This window comes from Rana temporaria, chromosome 5 (genome assembly GCF_905171775.1).
Source record: "Rana temporaria chromosome 5, aRanTem1.1, whole genome shotgun sequence".
Classification (NCBI taxonomy): Eukaryota; Metazoa; Chordata; class Amphibia; order Anura; family Ranidae; genus Rana; species Rana temporaria.
Window position 1 is genome coordinate 391705728 of NC_053493.1, and position 12794 is coordinate 391718521.

Sequence of the window (12794 nt, forward strand, 5' to 3'; positions counted from 1 at the left end):
TATCGCGACTGCGGCATTATGGTGGGCACGTCGGACACTTTTGGCGCTATTTTGGGACCATTGTCATTTATACAGCGAGCAGTGCTATAAAAATGCACTGATTACTGTGTAAATGACACTGGCAGGGAAGGGGTTTACCACTAGGGAGTGAGGAAGGGATTAAGTTTGTCCTAGGGAGTGATTCTAACTGTGGGGGGGCTGGACTACCAGTGACACGACATTGATCACTGCTCCTGATGACAGGGAGCAGTATATCAGTGTCCTGTCACTAGGCAGAACAGGGAAATGCTTTGTTTATAACACGGCGGCAAATTCAAAGCAACGCACCTGTACATTGCTTTGCGCAGCCGTGCCATTCTGCCGACGTAAATATACAGGAGGCGGTTGGCAAGCGGTTAATCAGGTGGTTAGAGGGAAGGCAGACTCTCCCACTTAGCAGTCTTCCAGGGGCAGCAAAGGGTTCCTTGAACTGTGGCTAACTGACCTCCCATCTGATGATGCCTGCATAGTTCCAGGTCCAACCCCACTTGGCAGAGCCAATAGTATGACTGCAAGAATATCATTCTGGGCAATACTGTATGGCCCCGTACACACGAGAGGATCTATCCGCTGGAATTTATCTGCGGATCAGTTCCAGCGGATAGATCCGCTGGTGTGTACAACCCAGCGGATATTTTTCCGCTGATTTTTCTCGGGCCGACCGATTTCCAGCGGATAAAAATTTCTTAGCATGCTAAGAAATCTATCCGCTGGAATCGGCTCCAGCGGATCGATCCAGTGGTCTGTACAGACTCACAGGATCGATCTGTCCGAAACCATCCCTCGCATGCGTCGTAATGATTCGACGCATGCGTGGAATTGCTTATATGACAGCGTCGCGCACGTCGCCGCGTCATCATCGTGGCGACGGCGTGACACGTCACCGCGGTGTGAATTCGGCACGGATTTCGATCCGATGGTGAGTACAATCCAGCGGATCGAAATCCTCAGAGGATTTATCCGCGGAAACGGTCCGGAGGACCGTTTCCGCGGATAAATCCTCTCGTGTGTACCCGGCATTAGGGGGCATTCTCCTTGCTTACCACCACCAATGCAAGTGGCATTCTCCCAATCAGCCCCGGTGGACTAATCTTACTAAGGTTTCCCCGAAACCTGAAAATGAGTTTAAGGGTTCCACTGGGGAGAAATGATTGAGAAAGGCTGGGCTAGGGCCATTATAGACCGCAGCCAATTACCCTACCAGCATACCTTTGAAGCATGGAAGGAAACTACTAGACATGTGCAGAACGGAAAAAAGTTATTTTGTTTTGATTTCTTATTTACATACATTTGTTTCATTCGTTTTCAAAATTTGTTTCGTTTATTCGAATTTGAATCAATTGATTTGATTGGATAGGATTCCATTTAAATTATAATTGAATAGACTTTAATTTGAAACCAAATTTAATCTATTCGACATTTGAATTTTGGAAGATGTTAGGGGTGGCAGCTGTGTGCTGGATCATGGATGTATATGTTGACTTCTGCCTGCAGGGGGCGAGTGCGTGCCTCCGGCGCACTGCTTCTGCTGTGATTATTCATAGCAGATGCTGATCTGGGGGTGCCGGGCACTTGATGTCTGCCGGCACCTGCCGATCGTTGGGTAGAGACTCAAAAACAAGGCAAAGTTATGTTCTGACAGGGGGGAAAGGGTTGGATTCTATGGGCCAGATTCACAGAAGAAATACGCCGGAGTATCTACTGATACTCCGGCGTATTTTCAAATTTTCACAAACAAGATACGACGGCATTTGGCTAAGATCCGACAGGCTTACGGCTTCGTACGCCTTCGGATCTTAGGCTGCAATACTTCGGCCGCCGCTGGGTGGAGTTTGCGTCGTTTTCCAGCGTCGGGTATGCAAATTAGCTTTTACGGCGATCCACGAAGGTACTCGTCGTTTTTTCCCGTCGCAAAGTTAAGCCTGCTTTTTCATGGCTTAACTTTAGACCAGCCATGTTAAAGTATGGCCGTCGTTCCCGCGTAGAATTTGAATTTTTGTTTTTTGCGTAAGTACGTTACACACGTTGCCATTCACAAACACATCGGGGCGCCTGTAATTTCGCGCAAAGCACGGCGGGAAATTTCCAAACGGAGCATGCGCAGAACGTTCGACGCTGGAACGCGTCTAATTTAAATGGTACACGCCCCATTTGAATTAGACGGGCTTGCGCCGGACGGCTTTACGCTACGCCGCCAAAAGTTTACACGCAAGTGCTTGGTGAATCAGGCACTTGACTGGAAACTTGCGGCGGTGTAACGTAAAGACGATACGTTACGCTGCCGCAAATGTACCTGAATCTGGCCCTATGTTCCTGCAAAGCAGGGACCCAAATCCATCTCTCCCCCTAGTAAAATCAGCAAACATGATAAACACAAACAGTGGCTAGGCACATCGTTTACTATTTGATCTCCCTAGACGTTTAACCCCTTTCCAGCCAGTGTCATTAGTTTAGTGACAGTGCATTTTTTTTTAGCACTGATCACTGCATTAGTTTCACTGGTCCCTGCAAAGTGTTAAAAGTGTCAGTTAGTGTCTGATTCACTGCCGCAATATCACAGTCCCACTATAAGTCGCTGATCTCCGCTATTACTGGTATAAAAAAATTGTTCAGCCCATCCCCCAAATACATCACTGATGACGAAACGCATTGGGAGTGGCTTGTAGGTGATGAAATCACGCACGGTTCGCCACCGCTTGCCGCTTTACACAAGTCAACAGCTTGCTGGATTTCCACTCTGTATGTGAAGTAATATTTTACTACTTTTTATTAAAAACTAAATGATAGATGGGCTTCTCTATGGCAGTCTATTTTTTCAATTTTCTGGGGTACATACTGGGATCCAGTGCCAGGTGACAACCGCTTTCATTTGATGACCATCTCTCCATGTTAGATCACATGCGTATATGATCATTATAGCTAATGGCCCAACACATTCGTTAAGAGCCGTATGCCGAAGGGGGGAGGTGCCCTTAATGGACGGGCCGCCACTGTTTATAGCACAAAAAAATAAGGTGATCAAATACCATCAAAAGAAAGCTCTATTTGTGGAGAAAAGGGATAGACATTTTATTTGTATACAGCGCTGCATGACTGTGCAATTGTCAGTTAACTACTTGCCGACCAGCCGCCGCAGTTCTACGACGGCAGGTCGGCTCCCCTGCGCGAGAGCCCATAGCTCTACGTCGCCTCGCGCCCCTGCTCGTCCCTGATCGCGACGCACGTGCCCAGCGGGTGCGATCACCGCCGGGCAGAGCGAGAACCGGGAGCTGTGTGTGTAAACACACAGCTCCCGATCCTGTCAGGGGAGAAATGCCTGACCGTCTGTTCATACAATGTATGAACAGCGATCAGTCATTTCCCCTAGTGAGGCCACCCCCCCTACAGTTAGAACACACCCATGGAACATACTTAACCCCTTCCCCGCCCCCTAGTGTTAACCCCTTCCCTGCCAGTGTCATTTTTATAGTAATCAATGCATTTTTATAGCACTGATCGCTATAAAAATGCCAATGGTCCCAAAAATGTGTCAAAAGTGTGCGAAGTGTCCGCCATAAGGTCACAGTACCGAAAAAAAATCGCTGATCGCCGCCATTACTAGTAAAAAAAAAATATTAATAAAAATGCCATAAAACTACCCCCTATTTTTTAAACACTATGGGCTGGATTCAGGTAGCTGCACCCCTTCTTACGGCGGCGCAGCGTATCGTATTTACGCTGCGCCGCCGTAAGTTTGAGAGGCAAGTGCTGTATTCACAAAGCACTTGCCTCCTAACTTACGGCGGCGTAGCGTAAATGGGGCCGGCGTAAGCGCGCGTCATTCAAATGATGTTGAGGGGGCGTGTTTTATTCAAATTAGGTTGACCCCACGTATATTATGTTTTTTACGAACGGCATGCTCGAAATTCCGACTCAAATCGTCATTGCTTTCGACGTGAACGTAAATTACGTCCAGCCCTATTCGCGAACAACTTACGCAAACGACGTAATAAATTCACATTTCGAAGCGGGAACGACGTCCATACTTAACATTGGCTGCGCCACCTAATAGCAGGAGCAACCTTACGCCGAAAAAGCCTAACGTAAACGACGTAAATAAATTGTGCCGGCCGTACGTACGTTTGTGAATCGGCGTATCTAGGTAATTTGCATATTCTACGCCGAAAACAACGGAAGCGTCCCTAGCGGCCAACGTAATATTGCACACAATTCTACGCCGCCGCATTCAAGTTACGTCGGCGGAGGAAGCCTATTTTTTTAGAGTATCTGCCTTTGAGAATCGGCATAACGATACGCCGGCGCAGATTTGAAATTATGGCGGCATATCTGGAGATACTCCGCCGTAAAAGCTTCCTGAATCTACCCCTATAACTTTTGCGCAAACCAATCAATAAACACTTATTGCGATTTTTTTTTACGAAAAATATGTAGAAGAATACGTGTCGGCCTAAACTGAGGAAAAAAACTTTTTTTATATATTTTTGGGGGATATTTATTATGGTAAAAAGTAAAAAATATTATTTTTTTTCAAAATTGGCGCTCTATTTTTGTTTATAGCGCAAAAACTAAAAAACGCAGAGGTGATCAAATACCACCAAAAGAAAGCTCTATTTGTGTGGAAAAAAGGACACCAATTTTGTTTGGGAGCCACGTCGCACGACCGCGCAATTGTCATTCTGCATCCTCTGTCTGTTTTGTTTCACATCCCCTTCCCTTTGATAATTTGTTCCAATTCCCTCTTTTCCCCTCTTTTTTTCCCCCCCCCCCTCTCTCCCCCTTTTTCCCCCCCTCTCTTCCTTTTCTCCCTTTCCACTATCCCCGCTATTTTTGGCATTTTGTTAAATGTATATATATGCATGGGATTCTATTTATATATATATGATTGCTCCAGAAATGTTTGACCCTAATTATATTATATTTTTTTGTTTTATGAGTATTGTCCATTTATATGAACTTTGTTGTGAATCGCTCTGCTATTGTATATGTGCTCTTGCCACCCTGCCTATATCCATGTTGGTTTTTTTCAATGACCCTGCACCTTTAAGGTACGGGCCTTGACATATCCTTTTTATTTACCGAGTTGCAATTTCTTTGCCTATTGGACAATCCTATATCATCTGCAGGATTTATGATGCTGCTGCGTTTGTCTTTTCGCCTTTTGTCCCCTTCCATTTGGACACCCAAGGGCTTCACTTTGTGAGCCCGTTTTTGCCAGTGCTTTCTTTCCCCCTCCTGCTTGTTGATTCCCCTCCCCCTCCATCGGTGATTCGGCCACTCCCGGCTCCTGGACTTGGGTTTCTCTCCTTGTCTACGAGCCGCTCCGTTGTACGGCGGTGCCCCTCCCCCGGCGCGTTGTGATTGGCCGATATTTCGACCGTCCACGCCTTCCAACCCAGGGGTTGCTGGGGATTGTAGGCCTCCGGTCCAGCACCAGCTGGGGTGTCTGTGCACTGGCACTCTGTGTCCGCTCACGCCCGACCGCGCCTCCTATGACGCACGGACGTGTGGGAGGGGCCAAGGGGTATATCTGAACTGTGTCTGGCTGTGGAGCGTCAGTGTGTTGTGCACTCCTGTGGAGTTAACTTGTGCTGCTAAGACAGACGAACCAGGTACTCTCCCTATTATGCTTACCAGCTGCTTACTATACAAATTTGTTTCCTTTGCGTGTCCAAGTCTTTTGGCTTGTTATTTTTCTCGAATATTTTTTTTTTTTTTTTTTTTTCTTTTTTCTTCTTTTTCTGGATTTTCTTTACTATGGAACAGTCTTTTTGCTGATGATCACTATACTTATTTTAAATATAATATATAAGCAAACTGTTTGTTTTTCTTCTATTTATTCCATTTTTCCTTTTATTTATTTCTCCTGCTTGATCTCTAACCGTTCTCTTTTTTATTTTTTTGTTGTTTGACACAACATTTGGATCAGCTTGTCACAAATCTGACCAGCCTCCGGTCTCAAGCTAGGCATTAGTCTCCACAGATGCTATACCTGTATACCTGAGCACTGTGAGTGTACACTCTATCTTCACTCTTTATTAAATAAATATTTCTTTATGTACTTTACAATAGATATTGACATTACTACTCTTCTCCACAGTTGGCCACTTTGCTTCTGGGTGCCGCCCCCTGCCTCTCCGATGGTTGGGGACTGTGTGAATCCCATCTGCAGCGGTCTCATTGTCTCCTGCCTAGGTTATCCTTTTGGCTGTCAACTTGTGTCCATCTGGCCTGATTTTTCAGGCAGGTGATGGTATCAGGGTATTATACACCCTGCTGTTTGTTTACATCCACTACGGACCAGCAGGTGGGCATTATGTTGATATACACTGACAGAGCGACTTTATATACTCTATTTATTGTTTATGTATATTTAATATATCTATGTATAAATCATTAATTTTCTTTCTTTTTTCTGTATGTTATTATCAGAATCCAAACTCTGATCTCAACCACCCCTGAAGAAGCCTAACCAGGCGAAATATATAGGGTTTACCAACCGGGTTGTGATCTCTGCTACAGTATTTATGTCTGTTATGGAAACCTTTTAACTTTGTTATACCTGTTCAGGTTGTTTTGATTTATGAATTGGGCTCCGTTAGAGTCTATGATATGTCCTACAACCTGACGCTATTTTTTTAAATAAACTATTAAAATTTATAGTACTTGTTCTATTTTTTCTTTATGGGTTTCTGCTTGCACCGTTATAGTCCCGCCATTGTTCGACTTTCCCACCAAAAGAAAGCTCTATTTGTGTGGAAAAAAGGACACCAATTTTGTTTGGGAGCCACGTCGCACGACCGCGCAATTGTCAGTTAAAGCAACACAGTGCCGAATCGCAAAAAGTGCTCTGGTCTTTGACCAGCGATATGGTCCGGGGCTTAAGTGGTTAAAGTAACACAGTGCCGTTATGCAAAACATGCAACTGATCCAGAGGTCAAGTGGTGATACAATACTGGATTCTCCACATGCACAGATTTTCTTTACTTAGTTTGCTTCAAGGACCCCCTAATATGCCCCCCTTCCACCCCCAGCCATGCAGGCTGCTACTTGCACTGTTCCGCCATTGATGGTGTGGTTACTGCAGCCCAAAGCATGTCATCATGAGCATGAATTATTTTTATTCTCTCCTAACTGGATAATTCAATTTATTTGCAGTCAGACAGGAGTGGAATTCCTCTGGGAATTTCCAGAGAAGGCTCTGGGTCAGGCAGGGGGCAGGACATGCGTGAGATTCTGCTGACATATTAACAAATCCGTTCCCAAAAAGCGAATTGCAGAGAAGTGTGACATCTCTGTATGACTCACATGTCACTGCACCTTGTACCGAAGCCCGATAAAGCTTGGTGTTTGTTCAGTGCTAAAGCCAAACTCCAACCAAAATGCTTTATTTTCGTTTTAGAGCGGGAAAAGGTTAGGGCAGGGGCAGGCAAACGTAACCACTTCAAAACCGGGCACTTTCCCCCCTTCCTGCCCAGGCCAATTCTCAGCTTTCAGCGCTGTCGCACTTTGAATGACAATTGCGCAGTCATGCTACACTGTACCCAAACAAACTTTTTATCATTTTTAGGTAGATTCACAAAGAGTTAGGCCGGCTTATCAGTAGATAAGCCGACCTAACTCTGAATCTACGCCGGCGTTTGTTTAAGCGTATGCTCAAACAGAGATACGCTTAAACAAAGCTAAGATAGGCCGGCTTGCGGCGTTCTATCTTAGCTTGCAATTTTTTGGATGGCCGCTAGGTGGCGCTTCCATTGCGGCCGGCGTAGATTATGTAAATTAGCTTTTACGCCGATTCCCGAACGTACGCGAGCCCGCCGCAGTCGATTAACGTAGTTTCCGTAAGGCCTCAGGCGGCCTAAAGTTATTCCACCTATGAGGTGGAATAACAATGTTAAAGTATGGCCACCGTTCCCGCCGCGAGGTTCGAATTTTTTACGTCGTTTGCGTAAGTCGTCCGCGAATCGGGAGTTGTGTCGTTTACGTCCGCGTCAAAATCAATAGGCCCGTACGGCGTACTTAGCCGCAATGCGCACTTGGAAATGTAGTCGCCCGGCGCATGCGCAGTGTCAAAAAACGTGAGGTCAAGCCTCATTTCCATACAACACGCCCCCCTCCAAGTCATTTGAATTAGGCGCCATTACGCCCGCTCGTTTGAGGCTACGCCGCCGTAGATTAGCAGGTAAGTGGTTTGAAAATCACTACTAGCCTAGATAATTTACGACGGTGTAGCCTAAACAGGCTAGGCTAGGCCGTCCTAAAGTTACACCAATGTACGTGAATCTACCTATTTGTTCCCACAAATAGAGCTTTCTTTTGGTGTTATTTGATTACCTCTGCGGATTTTTTTTTTTTTCGAAACAAATAAAAAAAGACTGAAAATTTTGAAGAAAAAAAAAGTTTCTGTTATAAAATTTGGTAAATAAGTATGTTTTCTCCTTCACTGATGAGGCTGCACTGATGGGCACTGATAAGGTGGCACTGATGAACGCGGATGAGGTGGCACCAATGAGGTGGCTCTGATGATGGCCACTGATATGCAACACTGATGGGCACTGATAGGCGGAACTAATGGCAACTGATAGGTGGAACTGATATGCAGCACTGATGGGCACTCATAGGCGGCACAGATGGGCACTCATAGGTGGCACTGAAAGGCGACACTGATGGGCACTGAAAGGCTGCACTGATGGGTACTTATGTGTGGCACTGGTGGGCACTGGTAGGTGGACACTGATGGGCATGGATGGGCACTGTTGGACACTGATTCATGGCACTGATGGGCATCACTGATTAGGAGGCACTAGCAGGTATTGCTGATGGGCACTGATTGGCACCATGTGTGGGCACACATTGCCACCCATGGCCACCAGGGATGCCATACCTGGTGGTCATCAGTGGTGGCCATCCCTGGTGGTCCTGTTTACATCACATGATCAGCCGCCATTGGATGACACTTAATCACGTGGTAAGGGGCCCGGGATAGACTCGGTGATCACAGAGCGCACCGCACGTGAATTATGCTTGCTCGGCAGAAAGTCCATGAACACCATCCCGGCAATTAAGGCCTGCGCTGTAGCCGTCTTTCGGCTATAGTGCGGGCGGAAAGTAGTTAATTAAGCTTCAGCAATAAAACCTGAAAGCTGATTGGTTTCTCTGCAGAATTGGGACTCATTTTGCCCTCTCTAGCTTTAGTAAATAAACCCCAATGTTTTTTGGCACACTGACATAGGAAGGTTGGCGCTCCCTGTGACTGTGTGTGCAGCCTTGTGCTGCCATCTGTTGGCGTGTTACAAAATTAGTCTCAAAACTATTTGATAGCACCTTGCGATTGCATGAAGCAGTGAAAGCCAGTGGAAAGAGATACAAGGGTAAACAGAAAAGTGAAAAGGATGGCGGAGAAACGCCAGTATTTACAAAACTTCAAAATTGAGCTGGCCATACACACATACACTATTAGCCGGATTCAGAAAGACTTACGACGGCGTATCAGTAGATACGCCGTCGTAAGTCCGAATCCGCGCCGTCGTATCTTTAAGTGTATTCTCAAAATGAGATACATTTCTCAGTTGCTAAGATACGACACGGCGTAAGTCTCCTACGCCGTTGTATCTTAGCTGCCTATTTACGCTGGCCGCTAGGGGCGTGTACGTTGATTTACGCCTAGAATATGTAAATCAGCAAGATACGCCTATTCACCAACGTACGTACGCCTGTCGCAGTAAGCTACGCCGTTTACGTAAGGCGTTTTTCAGGCGTAAAGATAAACCACCTAAAAGATGGCGCAGCCAAAGTATGGACGTCCGAACAGCCGTCGAATTTCACGTCGTTTGCGTAAGTCGTACGGGAATGGGGCTGGGCGTAGGTTACGTTCACGTCGAAAGCATTGACTATTTGCGACGTGATTTTGAGCTTGCGCACTGGGATACGTCCACGGACGGCGCATGCGCCGTTCGTTAGGCGCGTCATTTACGTGGGGTCACGATTCATTACCATACAACACGCCCACTACCAGCCTACTTTGAATTACGCGGGCTTACGCCGGCCCATTCACACTACGCCGCCGTAACTTAGGACGCAAGTTCTTTGTGAATACGGTACCTGCCTCTCTAAGTTACGGCGGCGTAGTGTATATGACATACGCTACGCCCGCACAAACTTAAGCCAGTCTTTCTGAATCTGGCTATATATTTTTAAAAGTATTGGGACGCTTTACTTTACACGCACGTGAACTTCTATGGCATCCCAGTCTTAGTCCGTAGGGTTCAATATTGAGTTGGCCCTCCCTTTGCAGCTATACATAGGTGTGCATAGCCTATTGCATTAAGGTGTGCACCCCAAAGCTCAAACACATATGTATGTATGTGCATGTGTATATATACTGATGGTGTCAATAAGGTAGTGGACGGTGTTAGTACTTTTTATTTTTATTTATTTATTTTTTTATTATTTAAATAAAAAAAATATACATATACATATATATATATTTTAGGAGCCCCATTAGAGGGCTTTAGTGAAATATCAGGGGTCTAAACACTGGGAATCTGCACCACACGGGTGATTAGGGTGTGCCCAGGCACATCTGGCACACCCTGTGCGCACGCCTATGCAGCTATAGCAGCTTCAACTCTTCTGGGAAGGCCGTCCACAAGGTTTAGGAGTGTGTCTATGGGAATGTTTGACCATTCTTCCAGAAGCGCATTTGTGAGGTCAGGCACTGATGTTGGACGAGAAGGCCTGGCTCCCAGTCTCCAATCTAATTTTTCCCAAAGGTGTTCTATCGGGTTGAGGTTAGGACTCTGTGCAGGCCAGTCAAGTTCCTCCACCCCAAACTGATTTACCAAATATATGAAAAATTTAATGACATTTTGTCAACAGAACTTACCTATTGTCAGATAAGCTGATTTCAGATTGCCAGATGTTTCACTTTTGATCACGTCTTCAATGTTTTTGCCATGCAGCTGGAAAAGAAAAGGGACCACAAAGTTATATAAAGTGACACTTTCACTATTTGAAAAGGCTAACATTTACCCCTCTCCAGGGCTGATCATAGGCAGGGTGCATTGCACCCAGGCACCTGCAAAGGTGGGGGCGCCGAAGTGCCAGAGTTCTCCCCTCCCTCCTTCTCTCTTTGTTTGTGCTAGTGTTCTGAGCATAGGTGTGTGTCCGTCCAGAACTGATGTGTGAGCATAAGGCAGCCCGTCCAGCCTGGCAATGCTCAGGGGAGGGGCCGCTCCTCTTCCTGACATGAAAGTTCTAGTTTTCAGTGGCTGCTGAGTGCTGATGTGTAGGAATGAATTCTTAACACTGGGAGTCTTGGATCCCGCACTCCACCAACTCCAGTGGGAATACCTCCCACTCCCATCTCTATCTCAGGCTGCACAGAGAGAGAATCGAGGTGAGTGACAGTGTTCAGTGTGCTGGGGGATGGCATCCCCAGCATCCCTTTACACGTGCTCTGGGCTGCCCCTGCTCTAGATGTTTTATGGCATGATAGATTGCATAGGCTACACAGCCCCTGCCCATTCCTGCTCCTAGTCCATCTACAGATGTGATGTATAATGAGATGTAAAGGGGAGGAGTTAGTAAAATGACAACGCCCATGTGGGGGCGCCAAAAATATTTCTGCACCCAGGCGCCTGTGACTCTAGGATCGGCCCTGCCCCTCTCAATGTCCCATGCAGATTTCAGCTTCTACTTCTGGCCCTCTCTAGACATGTGTGTTGTGTGAAATGTCAAATGGGTGGCCGGTAGAGACATGACACCAGCGGGGTTGTCTATGAGACTTACAGCACTTGTCTAGAGCGGGATGAAGTAAAGCGGGAACTGTACTATTCTGGACAACCTAAAGAAACTCTTTAACATTTCTTGGATAAAAACCTGCAGCAAATTACATTACAGCAGAGGTAAGGATATAACATATCTAAAGATTGTAAAATTATCCTGCCCATAGATGGATTTTAAATTTAATAGGTGGTTTCACTTTGCATTGCAAACTATTTTACACAATAAATAAATAAATAAATAAATACAAGAGGATATATTTTCAACGTGCAGAATGAGATGAAATAATATCAACTATGATATATAAAAGATTTTTTATTTAACCACTTGGGATCCGCCTGCCGTCAATTGACGGCTACAGCGCGGATCCCAAAAGCCAACACGACGTCAATTGACGTCCGCCCCTTTGGGCGGTCCCCGCGCGCGCTCCAGAGCGCGCAGCGGGGAAAATCTGTGTTGGCCGTGTCCCTCGGACACAGCCAATTACAGATCGCCGCGAACGGCCAATCAGAGTGGCCGTTTGCGATGCGATCTGTGCGGCCAATGAGAGATGATCTCATATGTAAACATATGAGATCATCTCTCATTGCCGTTTTACACAGAGACAGCGGTGCTGTCTCTGGAGAGGAGACCGATCTGTGTCTCTTGTACATAGAGACACAGATCGGTCACCCCCCCCCCAGTCACCCCCCCTCCACCTACAGTTAGAACACTTTATAGGAAACATATTTAACCCCTTCCTCACCCCCTAGTGTTAACCCCTTCAATGCCAGTCACATTTATACTGTAATTAGTGCATATTTATAGCACTGATCGCAGTATAAATGTGAATGGCGCCAAAAATGTGTCCGATGTGTCCGCCATAACGTCGCAGTCCCAATAAAAATCGCAGATCGCCGCCATTTCTAGTAAAAAAATAAATAATAAAAAATAATAATTCTGTCCCCTATTTTGTAAGCGCTATAACTTTTGCG

The 12794-nt window shown here is 46.0% G+C and overlaps 1 protein-coding gene across 1 annotated transcript in view; it reads right to left on the bottom strand.

Moving 5' to 3' along the window:
* Positions 1 to 12794, bottom strand: part of ANXA13 (annexin A13) — a 65602-nt gene that overhangs the window by 11374 nt on the left and 41434 nt on the right. The window contains exon 9 of the mRNA XM_040354931.1: positions 10922 to 10997. Within this exon, the coding sequence (XP_040210865.1) occupies positions 10922 to 10997 (76 nt within the window). The remainder of the gene's footprint in view (positions 1 to 10921; positions 10998 to 12794) is intronic.